Raw genomic sequence first — 18,890 nt, 5'->3', positions numbered from 1 at the left:
CCAAGGTCGCCCTTTCTGCCCTGTGCCCTGGGCAGAGAAGTCAAGGCAACTGGCAGGTTTCTGGGAGCAAAGGGCCTGGCCCCATGGCCAGCAAGCTTGGAGACAGACCTCACCTTGCATGAGTGAAAGCTCACAGACCATCTGCATGTAAAGTAGCCTGGGGACCTCCTCACAACACAGCAAAACTCAAAGAGCAAGACACAGTGATTCTGGTTTCTTTGAGGAATAAGTGAATTTAAAACTTTTTTGCAAGTAAATTTTTGAGAGAACAAGTTTATCCCTTAAAGTATCCATTTATTTTAACCATTTTGAATAATATACTCCCTTAAAATATTTTACTCATTTTCCTATCAAAGTAAAATGAATTAATCCTTTTTCTGATGACTGAGGGCTATTTAGAAACAGTAAAATCATTTAAGCTGAGTTATCTTAAGCTAGCTGTTTTGTTAATTTTTGTGATATATTTTACAACCACTGCGTCGAGGATCTTGAGTAGATGGCAGGGTAGTAGCTGTTTTGCTACATATAAAACCCTGACTAGAAGCAGGCTGTGTGAAATGATTTAGCCCCAAGTTATTCACAACAGGTAGAGAGTGACAGGTGGGGGTCTTCTCCTTTCCTGCCATGCTCTGGACCCCAAGGCGAGCTGAGATGGGTTTTGAAGAATGAATACTAATTTGCTCCTAGGGCAAGAGGAGTCTCTGTCCAGGCGCAAGGGAAAAGCTGAGCAAGGGGCTTACCACTTTTCAGAGGAGCATGTGGGCTCAAAGTCAAGTGCCTTGCCTGGGCCGCACAGCCAGTGAGCGGTGGGGCTGGGATCTGAATCCCTCTGACTGGCTGCTCTCCGGGGCCGAGGGCTTCTCACTCAACATGCCCAGACTGCTTCCTTCCTGCCTGTTTGTATCTGCTTCTTTGAGTCAGGTTATCCACTATTTCTGTCTACTCCCAACCTTGCTTCCTTTCCAATTTGCTGCTTGTACTTTTAATGGGGACTGAGAGAAAGGAAGTTCATTAGACTTGTGTTCTGTACAAAGCCAAAAGGATCTGAGCCTACCACTCTCCCCCTTGTAGTTCTGGGCTTGGGCTTGGCTGACTATAGCTATTTCTCCAACTGGCTGTCTTTTTCATTTTTATCGAGATTCATGACCATGCTTTTTCTGGATTGCTGACATCGCCAGTCTCTAAAAAAGTGTGGAATTATTTTATAGACATGTATTTCTTTATTCATTTAAAATCCACAAGGCTGAGCTGTCTACCTACAAAACCATGGTTAGATGCGCCAAGAGGAAAAAAAAAAAAAAAAAAAGCAAGCCTCTATCTATTTTGAGCAAAATTAAGAGCTCTGGGCACTAGTTCAGCGTTCAGCAAGGCAGCCAGAAGCTATGTGAGAGAATATGTATGGATGAGGTGGCCTAAATAAAGTCATCTGCCAGGCGTTAAAAAAAAAAAAAACCCATAAAAATTAAGCTAATTAGGCTTCTGGACCATGTCTCAACACTGTCCATGCCACCCACCAAAAGACCTCGAAACACTTTACATTTGTTTAGAGTTGTTTTTCAAAAGAGCAGTTTCAGCCCTGACACATTCTCAGTGTGTACCGAATGGAGACCTCCGTTTCAAAGCCTGATGTATACAATGCAAGAAATCCTTGTTGAATGACTAACTCCTCCCAACGTGCATGGTGCTTTGTAAAGATCATTAAGTGTTTCATAAAAATACTCATCACTTCTTACACTCTATCTGACCCCAGGGCGGGGTTGGGGTGGGGTGGGGAGAGATGTGGGTATCACCCATACTTTTTAATTTTTTTAATTTTTTTTCAGCGTGGCTGCTAGTCGTAACTCACATCTAACCAAGTTACTCTTCTGCTTTCAAGCCTGGAAAGGGTACCGATCGGTCGCCCACTGCATGCATCCAGATCTCTTCCCCTGGCATTTTAAGTCCTTCCCCATGGGTCTGCAATTCAATTTCTCCTCTCACCTTTCTTCACATCCATTCAGGGCCCAAGTACAGCGAACTCCTTGCAATTTTGCAAACACGCATGCGGCCCTGCCTTGCCTCTGGGCTTTGCCCATGCCGTTCCCTCCATCTGTAATGTGAAATCTTATACATCTTTCATCTGTATTACCTCCACGACCCTTTCCTGATCCTTGAGGCAGAATAGCTTTCTCTGAATTCTGTAGCATGGCTATACATTTCTCCATCATAGAATTTATTACACTGAATTATACTTAATCGTTAATATACTTATGCCACCCTTCCCCCCACAACTGGAGAATGTGGCAGAGGTCAAGGCTTATTAATCTTTGTATAACCTTGTTTAGTCCAGTCCCTTGCAAAGAGGGAGAGAGCTAGCTCAGTAACTGCGGAATGGCTGGCTGACTGTTTAAGAATGAGGTTTTCATAGTTAACTCAGCTTTAGTATGAAATTCAAAACAGTGAAGAAGACAGGACTCAAACATAGCAGGGAAGTAACATACACTTTTACTCTCAAAATAAATACTAATCAATTTTATTTTATAAATACAGATGCTGAGTTTTCTTCCAATTACCAACAGATCAGTTTCACATGCCATTTATTATTGGTGGTGGTTTAAAAAATTATTTAAGTAACTGGTTAGGTCAGGATAAATGGGCACTATTAGAACTGCTAAAAAAATATAGCTGGATACAATCTTCCAAAACTAATATTCTGGGGGGGAAAAAATCTCTGGAATTTTTAAAGTGGGTAAGGGGAAGTGGAGAGAGAAAACACAAGCAAATATTCATCTGATAACATTTGCCGGCTGTAAAAGTGTCTCAGCTACATGAAAATTGAAAGGGCTCTTAGCAGTTCAGAAATGGATAGGACTGAGTTTTCATTTCAACTTACATTCTCAAAGCAAAAATTACAAAGATTAGTAGGAGATAATACCTCATCCCATATTTGGCCTTGGCCACTTTAAACAGAGGCAAAATGAATTCTGCAGCTTTGGGAAATGTCAGAGTTATTCCCGGAGAATGTAATGCTGTAGGATCTACCCAAGTTTGGCAGAAACTGCAGACATCAAACAAACTCAGTGAAAACTCAAAACCTAAACTAAATAAACCGAAACCTAAGTGGTGTTTTGGGGCACAGCATCACTGGACACAGTGTGGATTAGGCAAATGTGTAGGTAACTACTGATCAGTTCTGGCCTGCCAGATCACATTCAATGGTGGGGTTCCCTGCTGTGTGGGTCAAAGGCTGTGAACCCCAGAATCAGGGAGTCCACAAATGGGAGACTGACAGGTGGAACCCCGGAGCTGCAGGCTCTATCTGGCTGTGTGGAATCTGAGATGACACTGTAACTATGGGTGCTCCTGTACGTGGTCCCTCTGCTTGGTGATGCCAGAAGCCGGGCTGGAGGACCTGCATTGAATGCACCTTGTCTTTGAGTTTCGCATGAAGTTTAAAGGTCTCTCCCATATCTGAAGAATCACACGTCACGTGTGATGCACCTTCCACTGTTCAATACTAATATAGTCCTTCAAAACCTTTTTTTTTGGGGCTTGGTGGGGGGTAGATGTTACTTCACTGGAGGACCCCACAGCCCAGTCTGATGTACATCCAAGATCATGTCTAGCTCCACCCTTACTGACTCCAAAATGGATGACAGTACTCTGCAAAGAAGCCATGACTCTACAGATGGCCTCCGCTCCAGGTTTGGAGTAGTTCCACCTGTTTAGAGGAATAAGATGGATTTCTTCAGATCAAGTTAAAACTTTTAATTGCTAGCAGGTTGGGTCTGTCTGTCATACAATGATCTTGTGAGTTCTTTACCTGAAAAATAACAACATGAACTATTCCATTTACCAGTGTAGCTATGTTTATAATTGAGCCCAGGAATGCTTGGACAAAATATGAAAATGATTATGAAACCTGTGAGTTAAGTCATTATGGAGGACCAATGAGCTACTGCAGAGTACGCCTGTGACGGTGTGTTGCTACACACAATATGTAAACTCAAATGAAGTCAACGGCATTAGCTTAGATACAGCCACAGGTTTTGTTCAGGCTAGTGCTGTCATGATGTAACATACGGAGATGTAGGTTCAAGAGGAATTTCAAAGCTGGGGAAAAAAAAAATCAGGTTGAGTGAAGTAAACTCAATTTTTATTCTTTATACAATACACGGATATAAGCATAAAATTTCCTTAAAGAGCTTGCAACCCTGAGGCGATGTCCTTGGGTATATAAAGTATATAGCAATAGCAAATGATATCTGAGCTCCAGGAATGAAAATGTACTTCAAAAACATAATTTAATATTTATGCAATTGCACACATACCGATAGTATTTTATGCCTCATCTAGTCTCTTAATCTAACTACCTCAACTGCCTTGCAGTCTGCACACTGGACAGCCTGACTCTACACATATTTTATCATATACAATGCCTTCCTTTCCAACTGAAATTTAATAAATTAACATGGGGTTTACATATAGGGATTTCTATATGGTGAGTGTGTTGCCAGAAAGCACACCCAGCTTTTGACAACAGCCTCTGCCCACATAACTGTGGCCCCCAGAGGGAACTGGAGGCCATCTGACTATAGTAACCTCAGGGGTCCTTGAGGATCCCCTGGGATCCACCAGAGGTGAGGTCTTTCCTATAATCTGAGGGCTGCAGCAAGGGTATGGCTGACTGGAAGAGGTGGAAGGTAATGGCAACTTCATGAAAGAACCAGCAAATGTGATGTCCTCAGTCGTCAGGATGCACAAGGTTATCTACTGTGCAGACGGGGTGACAGCTAAGTTGACTGTGAAGTCTGGGAGCAGGGGTAGGGGCAGGTGGGCCTGGTTATAAGGAGGCCATTGTGCTTCTAACTCATCAACTTAATGGACGGCCAAAGATCCTTCAGTGGATGTTGGAGACCTTTTACTGAATATTCAATTTTCCCAAAGTTTCATAAACTATGGTGAGGGCAAATGCTTATAAGAAACTAAAGATAAATTCATTATATTATTTATATATTATCATCTTCCCTCTGAGGATAACACAGAAGTGTAAATAAAAAAGCAGTCAAATGCCTATAAGGTGACTAGAGCTAGACTTCTGCCTTAAAATAACTGTCAGGCCTGAAAAGCAAATCTTGCAAGCAAAGTCTAACTTTGGCCCACTGATACACAATGATCCTGAGTCCCTCCTTGATTCACAAAGTCTATTTTTCTGAGGAATATCCTCCATTAATATTCATTTTGTGTCATAATTATTACAAAGGGTAACCAGTGCAGCTTTATCCTCATTTCAAGCAGTGACTCTATCCTGGTCCTACCGTCTGTCTGCTCGCTTCACTTATCAGAACTCCTGCGTGGCCGGCGGAAGCTGGATACATTTTCGTTCAGTGCATAGATCCTTCGGGAGAACTCTTCAAATTCTCCCAGAACTTGTTCGTCACACTCCACTGCCACGGCACTGTCCACGGGGATGCAGTTAAATGCTTCCAGCTGATCGCCTGAGGTGAAGCCTGTGGCTTCCATGCCGATGATCTCTTCTGCTTGCTCCACGGTACAGCAGAGCTCGGCTTCGGAGACCGGGTGGAACCCCCCTGGAAGCTGGGCGCTGGAGGAGCCGGCCTGCTCGCTGTGCAGGAGGGTGCCGTTGACTGTGGCTGGAGGCCCCGGGAGGGCTTGTCCCTGTTCCTGGCTAGTGTTCACACTCCCATGGCCTCCATTGAAGCTGTCAGTCAGATCTACCCCTTTTTTCTTGTTTTCTTTGGAGAAGTCCAAGGAGGTGTCCAAGGAGGAAGACAGAGATGTTGTCTTTCTCTCAGATTCTCCCGTGGAGGGGACGGTGGTCACAGGCTGGGCTAATGCTGAGCTGTAACTGGGGGGAGGGGTTTTGTACTGGAGTCTCTCATTCTCTGAGCTGGCCCGTTTCCGGTGTCCTTTGTCTGGTGAAGGCATCCCCCCAGAGAAGCCTACATCTACACCCCCAAATACGGAGCTTTGTCTCTTTGGAACAGGGATTGCACTGGAGGTGTGATGTCTGTCGCTAGAAGACAAACAAAAACGAGAAGTTACTTTCAACTTCAGAACTCAGCTTAAACCTTCTGGATCCAGAGATAGGAAATAACATATTTAGGTTTGAGATGATACAAATTGATAATACTCAACCTTAGTATTAATTTTGGTGTCCAAATACAAAATGCAACATAAAGTATTCTGAGTTCAGCATTGGGAGCTTCCTTTAAGAAGGATACAAGATATACGGAAATATATGCAGAGGGTAGGGCGGGGGGTAGAGACAATGTCATATGGGGAGGAGTCGAGGCAACTGGAGGGACTGGATCTGGAAAGAAAAATATCTGAGGATGTGATCAACTTCTTATGTCTGAAGGGCTACCAATATCTTATTCTTGTTTTTAATATTCAAGTCTTATTTTACCTTCATAAAGCAGGTATCCTCATTTGACAGAGAACTTCAATGACTTGCCCACGATAACCTCAGCGAGGCAGGGGTGAGGCTGGACTAAAACCCATGACTCATAGCTCAATGATCAATAGCTTTTCCAATACCCAAATGCTAACTGCCTTGCATGAGATAAGTGGCAGAGAGAGGACCAAGGAGATGTGTGTGTGTGTGTGTGTGTGTGTGTATGTGTGTGTGTGTGTTCAACGAAAAATTAACTTGGGAAATGACCTCTCCTTTATAACGCTAGTCACACACACTTTACAATACTTGGTCTTCAGTACCTTCCTTCAAACTTGAGTTACTTCTCAGGAGGATACTTTTGGGCCAGCAATAATAATCCCTGTTTGGCTACCCAAAGCATTATAGTTTCTGAAGTTATTTCATATACATCATTTCACTTGGTCCTCACAGAAACCCCATCAAGAAAGCAGGGTATACGTTATTACTCTTAAGTCTGAAATAATAAATAATAATTAGTTAATGGAAATAGAGTACCCAGACTCTGGAAATGATAGTCAGTTTGTAAGCTACGCTAGTGAAGCCACCTCTGGAGTACTAATCACAGTTCTAGACATCATACTTGGCTGACGCTAGTCAGCTTCAGTACAACTATATGAACAAACTGGGTCCAGAGACAGAGGGAGGTGCAAACACAAGATCCATCTGACTGGTGTTCTTCAGATGAGGAAACACACACAGAGAAGTGGCTTGCAAAAACAAGTACCAGGCAGGAGCAGAGGTTAGACTTAAAACTATAGCTATCCAACAAATAGCTGCTACGTGTGCCAGGCCTTGAGGAGGGGAAACAGATGTGAGACATGCTGGCCCTGCCTCTGAGGAGCTTCCAATCTTGCAGTAGAAAGACATCCACAATTACTGAAATAATACATTTTCAAATTACAGTCATGGTAAGTGCACTGAGAAAGAAGAAAGGATCTCGGGTTCCTTCTACCCGTGTCTACAGCCCCAAACCCTTAGGCCAGCTCCTGCCCCTTCTCCTCTCAGATCGCTCTTGATGCTCGACTATCCCTGTGGTCTAAGCAAAGGTTCGTGAAGCTTCTTGAGGAAAGGCAACCAAAAGGCTTCTTCTAATCCATGTGCCCATCAGGCTCCCTTGCTTGGCTATGAGTGTTGGTGCCAAGAGCGATTTCCTAATTAGGGGTGCTCACTGGGGCACACACAGAACCAGGCAAGTAGACTAGTAAATTACTGTTTTTAGTTCTCAAGAAAAACTAAGCAGAGCAAAACTTGTTGGCCTTAGTCTGGGTTCTCAGTTAATATGTTGTCAAAACTCAGTAATGGGGTACGCTGCACATTTTGGCCAGCCTTCTTGTTTTCACTGCTATTTGCTGACAAGTGTCCCTCTCTACATGATTCTGCAGGGGCCCTAGGTAATCAAACCAAAACAGCATCAGCACCACCCACAGACAGCCTATTCTGGGCAGACAGGCCACGCTTTCAGCTGCCACCACAGCCCAAGAGGGGTGGGAAGCACCAGGTAAACCCGCCCGGAACGCTGAAGGTGCTATTGCTGGCACGGGACCACAGGCCAGGTGCTTAACCACTTATGGCTACGAAGGGTGAATGACTTGACACCCTCCCTGCTGCCACCCAACCTATAGCTTTAACCCGCCCAACCTATAGCTGAGCTCTGGGTCTGGGGTGTTACCCCTATTTTTTAAATTTAATTTTTAAAATTTTATATTGGAGTATAGTTGATTTACAATGTTGTTAGTTTCAGGTGTACAGAAAAGCGATTCAGTTGTACATATACATATGTCCATTCTTTTTCCGATTCTTTTCCCATATAGGTTATTACAGAATGTTGATTAGAGTTCCCTGTGCATCAACAGTAGGTCCCTGATGACGTTACTCCTGTTTCGATGCATGGATTCAAAGGCTTTTGTGAGATGGAGACTTTGGCATTTGCTGACATCCTGATCCTGGGATCTTACCCAGTTTTCCTGGATTTTTATGAGAACCCGGGTAATGACAGTATCAAATACAATTTAGAAAACCTAAGAAACAGTAAAACGTTCCCTCTTAACGGTAAGAAGATGAGGTATTACGGAGACAAATAAGGACGTCTACATATCTAACGTTTACCCTACAATCACACACTGTCTTTTTTTCCCATTTGCAGCTATGTGCCATGAAACCTTTCAAAAATTTTTATTAGTCTTTCTTATAATCTTTTATGTTTTTGTTTTTTTGCAGTATGTGGGCCTCTCGCTGTTGTGGCCTCTCCCGTTGCAGAGCACAGGCTCAGCGGCCATGGCTCATGGGCCCAGCTGCTCTGCGGCATGTGGGATCTTCCTGGACCGGGGCACGAACCCGTGTTCCCTGCATCGGCAGGTGGACTCTCAACCACTGCGCCACCAGGGAAGCCCTAGTCTTTCTTATAATCTTAAAAAAAGTTGAACAAGAAAGGTATTTTCCCTTTTTTTATTAAAAAAAAGTTTTTTTAACTTTTAATTTTATATTGAAGTATAGTTGGTTAACAATGTTGTGATAGTTTCAGGTGTACAGCAAAGTGATTCAGTTATACATATACATGTATCTATTCATTTTCCAATTAAAAAATGTATTTTCTTGATAACTTTGGGCCATCAGTATTAACATGTCTTACTAACTACGACATAGTAGAGAGACTATGGGTCTTTCAGGGGCGTGTTTCTGAATCGGGGATCTGAGTCCGAGTTCTTAAGTCTGCACTCAGGCTTTTCTGTGTCCTCTCTCACTGTCAGGCTGTCACGTGTGGCCAAGTCAGTGCTCTTGCCTGTGAGTGCTTCTCCTTTTTTGACATTTGCTTCTAATTTGCTGTGTTCTTGTAAAGTAGATGTCTTGAGAATTGTGTGCAAAGCAAGAGTAAACAGGATTTGAGTGATGGACCAGCAGATATCCTGGGCATAATATGCTTTATTATATGAGTTTTGTAACATTAGTTTTGGCTGCTCAGAATTAATTTTTTATTACTTCCAGAATCTTAGCAATGTTCCAAATTTTTAAGATAGCTGAGGTCTAAACAGCTCAAGTGTTGAATGACTGCATTAAAATATATACAAACACACATGCATTTTTAATTATTATAATAATTTATACTCCCTGGAAAACTAAAAAATATAAACCATATTAAAAAATAAAAATCACTCAAAAGCCTATTACCCATCAAATAACCATTATTTGGATATTTTCCTTTCAGACTTTGATTTTATATATGTGTGTTTAATTTAAAAAAGACACAAAACCAAACAAACAAAAACCAAAATGAAAGCTGTGTTTGCAGTATATATATACAATTCTGTATCCTATTGTTGGAAGTTATTCAAACCTCTTGGTAAACAATTCTAAATGGCTACTCCATTGAATGGAATATCATAACTTACTTAATCATTTTCTTATTTTTGTGGATTTAAGATATTTCTGAAGTTTTACTATTAAAAAACTATTGTATTTCTGTATAAAAACACAATGCATAGATTTTTTTTTGGTTTTGTTCTTTTTGTTGTTTTGTTTTGTTTTTTGCAGTACGCGGACCTCTCACTGTTGTGGCCTCTCCCGTTGCGGACCACAGTCTCCGGACGCGCAGGCTCAGTGGCCATGGCTCACGGGCCTAGCCGCTCCGCGGCATGTGGGATCTTCCCGGACAGGGCCACGAACCTGTGTCCCCTGCTTCAGCAGGCGAACTCTCAATGACTACGCCACCAGGGAAGCCCAAGGCATAGATTTTTAATAAAATAATTCTGACTTTCATATTTAATAGAAGGTTTCTAGAAGGAATCTTCATTACACGTTTTGGTATTAGTTAAATTCTTACAAGAAAAATAGGAACATTATACCTCTATTATTGCCTAAAAAGAGAAAGGTAGCGGGCTTCCCTGGTGGCGCAGTGGTTGAGAGTCCGCCTGACGATGCAGGGGACACGGGTTCGTGCCCCAGTCTGGGAAGATCCCACATGCCGCAGAGCGGCTAGGCCCGTGAGCCATGGCCACTGAGCCTGCGCGTCCGGAGCCTGTGCTCCGCAATGGGAGAGGCCACAACAGTGAGAGGCCTGTGTACCGCAAAAACAAAAAAACCCCAAAAAACCCCAGAAAGGTAGCAATTAAAAAGGCAAATGATTGATAGATTAAAAAAGAATGCCCAGAATGTTTCAAGATTCTTTTTGTCTGATTACTGTCTGGCTTCATAATTATTTTATCTAGATGGAAGAAGAGGTTGAAATGCCTAGATTTACTAATTATTAAGACCAATTTTTAAAGGCAATTAACAATTTACTTATCAAATGGAATTAGTACAGTATTTAAATAGTGATGAATAACTTACAGGGAATTTCTACTCTTAGAGACAACCAGAGTAAACCTGAGTGTTCTGGGGAGGAGTGGATGCAGCAGGAAATGTAGTAGCATTTCTTTATCCTCCACGTCGGCCAAGGGTCCCTATGTTCTAAGGCACTAGATACGGGGGCAAAGAGCCTGAGGTTTAGCAACGGGACTGAGTCCCCCAGTTCACTGCACACATTCTTCTCATCAGCTGTTTGCCTTGAATGGATGCCTCTCCTAGCTTGGCTTAGGTCCAAACTGGAAACATGACATCTGGGGTTTAATGCTGCAATTAAAAGGAATTTATTAAAAAACAACCCAAAGATATTGTAATTACAAATTTACTAGGCCACGGTTTAGTAAAACAGGGCATAGGTCATTGACTAACTGAACCACACTGGGGACTGTTAAATTACTTAATAATAAGCCTTTTTGCTACAAGTAAAAAAGGATATCCTAGGATCCCAACAATAGCATGGTGAGGGAGAAGGCAAGTGGCTTGGAGTTTAGAGGTCAAGGAGGACAGTCGGGTTTAAATTTGGCTTCTTTGGATCAAGTCTTCCTTGATCTCTCTAAATTAAGGTCATTAATTTCTTTTTCATTCTGTCCTTATTTACTGCAGTCAGTTACCTTTTGTTATCTCTTCAGCTATATCTGGAGATACCTGGAGATGGTGGTGGTGATGAGAAAGGATGCTCAAACTTCTGGATCGGCAACAGTGATCCTGTTTATTTGGAGTTATAACTTAAGGTCGAACTCACCACTTGCTAGTTATATGACTGTAGGCAGTCACTTATCTTCTCTGTGCTCTAGTTTTCTTCTTTGTAAAATAGATTATTGGACTCTGGTAAGGATTAAATAAAATAACACACTTCAAATCCTTGGCAGAATGCCTGGCATATATACCGATGGCAGTAGTAGCTGTAATTGTGGTTGCTGTCGTTATTATTTGCTTCCGTGGGCTCTGGATTCCAAAAGTATTAGCCTCATTTTACAGAAGAGGTAACTGAGGCTCAAAGACATTAAGGTCTTAGACGGAAACACATGGGAACAGGTAGCAGAGGAACGACCAGAATCTAGATCTCATTCCTTCTACTGTTTCCTCCTATACAGAATAATGTTTATAGCAGGAACAAACTCAGAGCTCCTCCCCCCCCTCCCCCGCCATCTCCACTCCTGCCCATCAGGGAGCTGCCTGCCAGAAGATAAGGAGTCAAGGCAAGTGTAAAAGAGTTTGGGGGAGAAAGTACTAAATCAAAAGGTTTATTCTGCCCAATGTGAAACTTCATTCCAGCTTTTTCCTTTTTCCTGAGGACATGGGGTGGGAAAGGCTTTGAATCAAGTGGAAATGCTCAACTGCCTCTATTTACACGATCTACCAAATGCTGAGGGACTAGAAGAGCTTCCCAGAATCCTTTGAGGTACATTCCAATTGTCCCCAAACCTCTGATGTGTCATTTTTCTTTATGAATTTAGCTTCAGGGAGAGGGAATTTTTATAAGAGGGAGAATTTCTCTGCTTCCCCAACCTAAAAGAGGAGGACCCTGTTCAGCACTTCTATAACCATTATACGAATACCTCGCCATGAAGCCAGCCCAACCCGGGAGACAGCAGAACCAGTTCATTCCACTCCACTCTCCTTGCCCCACCACTCTCTCCCCATCTTCCTTTTCTGTTGGTTTTACTTCCCGAAGCTATAGCTTCTTTTTACAGAAAAGGGACTGGGAGAGAGGAAACCAAGTGAGAAAGCACTGGTCCAAAATGTGTTCCCATTTCCACATCTCCCATATATAATATTCCAGACCTTCACTATAGCTCCGCCATTATAAAATATGGGAGACGGGTGGAGCACTTCACTACCCCGAACCTATGTTTCCTCTCCTGTGAAGTGGGTATATCCATCTAACAGCTGTTGCAGTCAGGATTAAATAAAATATACAAGGAAAATTCTTAGTACAATGAGTAGGTACTCCATAAATTATTAATAATAAAACAATAGCAACTAACATTTATGAAGTACTAGGGAATAAGTAATCTGTTAACAGCTTTATACATGGTCTCATTTCATCCTCACATCTCTATGAAGTATACATCCTCATTTTACAGATGAAGAAACTGAGGCACAGAGGTTAGGTAACCTGCCGAAGATCACAAAGCAACTAACTGTGCTTTAACAGAGGGAGTCTGACTGAAAAATGTTAATTTCCTTCTCTCTCCCAATCCATAGGACTGGCCACCAAAACACACTCTACTTCTATTTGAGGGAGGAGTGAGAATCAGAATAATACTTTTTAGGTCAAGTGGCTTGATACCTTTTCCTTCTCTTCTCTTCTTGCCTACATTAAGTTTGTGTGGCATTTTTACTTCCTAAGGCTTGTTATGCTGTTATAAGAACGTTAATGCATTCTAAGTATCAATTATGAACAGAAATACATTCTGCCATGGAATGATATGAATGTGAAGACTTAGGGAAAAGTGAAATAAAGAGAAAATGTAAAGATTTCCCACCTCAAGAGAGTTCTTCAAGCTGGAGTGAAGTTTTAGCTCTTTGAAAACTTTTTTTTCCCTCTGTTCTCGTTCAGATTCACTTGTGCTTGTTTTATCTGTCTACAACCAGGTCTCACACTGTAAAGTATTAGGAAGGAGTACAATTCACAGTCTCAAATATGTGTCTTTCCCTCCTACAAAATGTTTCCTCTGAGGAACATTACTAGATCACAGCTGGTCAGAATGCTAAATCTTGATTGTCTGGATCCTGGCCAAAACCTACAGCCACAACTCAGTGGAATAAGAATACTTAAAAAGAAGGGAAAAAAACAACAACCCACACTTTTAAATAACATTTGATCTTCTTCTTTCTCCCCCTTGTAGCAAACTATGACCTCATGGCAGTGAGACATCTACATGGAGGTGTTTAAGTTGGTTTACAGCCATTAGAAATGTTTGAAGCTCTAGGTACTACTCTGCGCCAATAGCATGTCAACTCTGCTAAAAAGCAATAATAGTTTCTCACCTTCTTAAAGATTACTGCTTAAATAATGCAGAGCAACGACAGGGCTGCACAGAGTGCCAAAAGCAGGTTGCCAAGGCGAAGCTGAGGCGGAATTACGTCTTTTGGCAGCTGAGAAATTACAATATAAAGTTAGTTTAAAAAAAAAAAAGACAACCCATAAATTAGGCTACTAACCTCTTTGAAAATCCGGCAAAGGTTGGGATTTACCTTTCTCCTTTTTCTATCTCAGATCAAGTAGAAGCACACAGCCTCCTTTTGGAAAAGCCAAATTGAACAGCTAGATCTTATCTCCCAGGAGGTAGCTGGGGGTTAATAGTTTTAAGCATGCAGAATCTTGGCCAAAGGCAAGCGATCTAAAGGTCTCGCACCATTACAGATAAGGGAAAGTGCTTAATCTGTGCCCTGGATGTTAACAAAAACAAGAAACAATAAAAACAGAAACAATCTTGGCCCAAAGCACAGGCTAAAATCTGTGCCAATGGTCACTTTTCCCCTGGGCTCCGCTTAGAAGTTTTCCTGCCAAAGCTTGACTAAATAGAAACAGAGTTTAAAAAGGAATAACTGAACAAGGGAGCCTTTAGATTTTATTTAAAGTGAGTTCTGATGGAGAGACGAATTTGTGAAAGAGAAAATTCCACAGGCAAAGGATAAAACAGGCAAGCTGAAGAAATCCATTTCCCCAGACTCTGTGATGTGAGGGCCTCCGTGGTCCTGGGCAACAGGGCCCACCTTGGAAAAGAAAGGTCCCAGCACACGCTATGAACAGAGGCTGAAGGGGTTCCCACAGCATGGAGCCCACCTGGAAGCCAGCTTGGTTCCTTCAAGGCTGAGTTCCCTGGGATTAGGGAATAGAGAGTGATCCTCCAGGGAGACAGAAGGTCTCAGGAGCTGGCAGGTCAACCACTTCACCCATCAGCTTTCCGTTTAAGAAATCATCACACAAATTTAACGTACTGAAATCACAGCCAGGCAAGGCAACAAACATTATAAGGACTGTAACATGGTCTGCAGAAACAGAAAGAGATGCCAGGAAGGATACCTGATGACCCCTCGGAGTGTCTAGATAGCACCTGAAACATGGGAGTGATAAAGTGTTTATGCTGAAACTAGAAAAAAAAAACCAACGACCTTTGCCAGGGAAACCAGAGGAATAGCAATGTCACAGCCCAGCCCCAGAAAGAACTTGATAGGGAAATTTAAACCTTGGTCAGAATTTAAAAAGTAGACTTGCAGAGAGAGCTATAGGAAGCTTTAGACTCCAGAGGCCAATGACAGAATCTATGAAATTAAGTTTTTGAAAGACACTGCTAAAGCTGAACCACCATCACATTTCTAATAAGCCCTGACATGAACCGAACCACGGGGCCTTAGTTGTTTATTTTAAAAGAAAAAAGGATAGCTCTGCCACCATTTTCAGAGATGCTGGAGGCCTTTGGAAGAAATGCTTAAATGACAGTTAGCCATCATTTAATCACTGCTTAGAGACTGTGGGACTTCAGGGACAATGTCTCGGGAACCTTATTTTTTGTAGCCCTCTGTACTACTGCAAGAGGTGCAGTATAAACTGTATGTATATTAACAGAACATATTAACAAATTATTTACTCCCTCATTTAAATATATAGTGAGTGTCTATGCACAAGGCACTGTGCACTAGACTCTGGGGATACAATAGTGATTGGAAAAAGCCATGGTTCCTGCTTCTGTGGCGCTTATAAGTGGGAGAGGATAGACATTTGTCACAGAATTATAGATATAAATGCAAAATGACAACCTCTGACACATGCTATGCCACTAACCCAGCAGAGGCCAAGATTCGAAGGGCTAGTAGACTTCTTCACCAGGTAAAGAGTGGGTGGGTGGGTGGGTGAGAGCATCCAGGCAAAAGGAATAGCATATGTCAAGAGAGAGAACGTTTGAGGACCCTAAAGGTCATGTAGTGAAGAGTAGCACGGCAGAAGATAAAGCTGAAGGGGAAAACAAGGTCTAGACCCTGCAGAAGCCCAGAGGCCATGTTTAGCATTTTTCTCTTTATTTAAGTCATTAAAGTGTTTTAGGCTAGGGGGTGTGTGTGTGTGTGTGTGTGTGTGTGTGTGTGTGTGTGTGTGTGTGTGTGTGTGTGTGTGTGTGTGTGTGTGTGTGTGTGTGTGTGTGTGTGTGTGTGTGTGTGTGTGTGTGTGTGTGTGTGTGTGTGTGTGTGTGTGTGTGTGTGTGTGTGTGTGTGTGTGTGTGTCTAGGGGGGTAAGGAGAGAGAGAAAGAGACTGACTGATTAATTTGTATTTTGACAGGTACACTCTCACTGAAGCTGGAGAACAGAGTGGAGGGGGTCTGGAGCAGATGCTGGGGGACCACAGGCTGTGCAGTAGTACAGGTGAGAGATGATGAAGGCCTGGGCCAGAGTGGAAATGTATAGATACAGGCAAATAGACATATTAGGGGAAATCAGCAGAGGCTGTGAAGGTTGGATATGGGGGTAAGAGGGAAAGGGAGGAACCAGCTGCCTTCCTGGCCAGCGTAAAAGAATGGATGGAGATTCCATTTGCTGAAAACAGAGCACTGGAAGACCATGAGGCTTGTGATGGCTGGGGTGGAAGACAGGAAGAAAAAAACAAGGGCACACAGAATGTGCTGTGAAAAGGTCCAGGAGGCAATCTGAATAGAGGTCTGATATCGGAAAAGAGATCTGGGCTGAAGATTTACACTGTGCTTCCTTTCAATGTGGGTGATAATTAAAATGATAGTTGTAGATAAGATCACTGGGCAAGGGTGGTGAAGAAAAAAATCAGAGAAAAGAGGGCTAAGGACTGAGCCTGAGGAGCTCCAGTCTTTTATGATGAGGTAGAAGAAGAGGAGCCTGCAAATGAGATAAGGAGCCGTCAGAGGAATGAAGAAAAATAGGGGAGGGTTATAATAATAGGATTCCTTTTCTGGAACCACAAGATGCTAAATGATCCCTGTATAAAACATTTTATTTTTAACATAGTTATAAGAGAGGCTGTACAGGGTGAAGTTAAAGTAGAGGCCCTAAAGCTGTTCTGCCTGGGATCAAATCTTAGCTCCTCCACTTGATGGCTGTGTTACATGTAAGTTATTTAAACCTCTCTGTGCTTCAGTTTCCTCATTTGTAAGATGAGAGGGGATAATGGGCCCTAATTCACTTGACTGTTGTGAGGATTAAATGACTTAACTAAATAATCCATTCAAAATGCTTTGGAAGAGTGCCTAGTTTGCAGTAATGGTCATTTGATATTAGCTATAATGACATACTTATTATTATCTATATACAACTGTCCACTACCAGAAGGATTATTGAACAAGCATCATATAAAACGACCTTTAACAACTCCAAAGTTGAAACAGAGCTTAAACTCAAAGATCATACTGAAGCAGCCAGTGGTAATTTCTAATTCTGCAAAGCCCTGACAGTTTGTTTTTTGTTTGTTTGTTTGTTCTTTTGGCTGCGTTGGGTCTTTGTTGCCATGCGCAGGCTTTCTCTAGTTGCAGGAAGCCGTGGCTACTCTTCGTTGTGGTGTGCGGGCTTCTCATTGTGGTGGCTTCTCTTGTTGTGCAGCATGGGCTCTAGGCACGTGGGCTTCAGAGATTGTGGCGCGTGGGCTCAGTAGTTGTGGCACATGGGCTTAGCTGCTCTGCAGCGGCATGTAGGATCTTCCTGCACCAGGACTCGAACCCATGTCCCCTGCATTGGCAGGCGGATTCTTAACCACTGCCCCACCAGGGAAGCCCCGCCCTGACAGTTTTTGATGGGCCAAGACCATATCTCTACAGCCTTCTTGAAACTTACTATAGTGTTTTAGATCTAGAAAAATGCTTATCTGCCGATACTTAGCACACGCTAAAGAATTCCTCCTGAAAAAGAGGCTTCTTAGAACATGATATCTCCCGTCCATTCACTTAAGCATGATCATCTTCCAAAGCCCAATTCAAGTCCTACCTCCTTTGTTAAAGCCTTCTTCAACCATATGCCAATTTAAAGTGTGCTCTCTGAACTCTGAACTCCTTGATCAATACTTGTAATTATATTATCCAACTGATGCTTAATATCATCACTTGTATTTCAACAAGTATTTCAGTTAGATATTACTGACATCCACATTCACTGCCCTGGCAGTCTGCTAGGCACTGGGAATAAAGAGGCTTATAAGATAAGGTTTCTATCATTAAAGAGTTTCTACTCTAGTAGAGAAGACAGAGTTAGCCAATAACCAGAACACCATGGTGCTCTGTACACAGTATATACATTTTGTATAATGGAGGAGGGAGCCAGCAGTCACCTAGAGGACTCAGCAGAGGTGGCTCCCTTTGACTGGCACTTTGAAGCATAAGGGGGAGTCAACCAGGCTGTGTGTGTATATGTAGGGGCAGAGGGGAGTAAGAAATGAAGGGAAGGCTATTTAAGTCAGAATAAAATACAATATGTGTGCAGTCCAACTGTGGAGCCAAGTCTTGTAAGCAATGTGTGGGAGGGACCTGGTCTTCTATTCCTTGAAATCCACTGCTCCACTTCCCAATCTAATGTAGTACAGAGTATACAGCAGATGCTAAGTGGATATATTTGTTTTATGAATAAGTGGATTTGATTAGTTGCACCCAAAAGGAATAATTTATGTTATTTTTCTTTTGGCAATGTGTTGAGAAACAGTTGATATAAAAGTAAAAAAGAAGTAAAAAAAGAACACTACAGGGTTACTTATAACATAAAGAACAAAACTTTCTAAAGATACAGTTATAGTAAGTCTAAATGATGAACTATTATGCAGCCACTAAAATGATGCTAAAATTTTTGTAACGCCATTCGTAAAAGGCTTAAGATATGATAGACAAAAAAGCAGCATATACAACTGCGAGGACTGTGCTTCAGCACTATAGCTACTAGTCACACAGTACTGAGTACCTGCAAGGTGGCCAGCTGGATTTGAGATGTGCTATAAATGTAAAATATACACCGGATTTAGACAGTTTAGTATAAAATATGGAATGTGAAATATTTTGTTAATAGTTAAAATACTGATTACATTTTAATATTTTATTGGAATTAAATAAAAACTATAATTAAAATTAATTTACCTATTCCTTTTTACCTTTTTTCAATGTGGCTGCCAGA

At 42.1% G+C, this 18,890-nt stretch overlaps 1 protein-coding gene across 1 annotated transcript in view; it reads right to left on the bottom strand.

The window, feature by feature from the left end:
- Positions 1–2,502: 2,502 nt before the first annotated feature.
- Positions 2,503–18,890, bottom strand: part of UVRAG (UV radiation resistance associated) — a 360,244-nt gene continuing 343,856 nt past the window's right edge. Inside the window, 1 exon segment of the mRNA XM_060303729.1 lies at positions 2,503–6,016. Within this exon segment, the coding sequence (XP_060159712.1) occupies positions 5,314–6,016 (703 nt within the window). The 3' untranslated portion in view covers positions 2,503–5,313.

This window comes from Globicephala melas, chromosome 8 (genome assembly GCF_963455315.2).
Source record: "Globicephala melas chromosome 8, mGloMel1.2, whole genome shotgun sequence".
Lineage (NCBI taxonomy): Eukaryota > Metazoa > Chordata > Mammalia > Artiodactyla > Delphinidae > Globicephala > Globicephala melas.
This window is presented reverse-complemented; position numbering and strand designations above follow the sequence as displayed.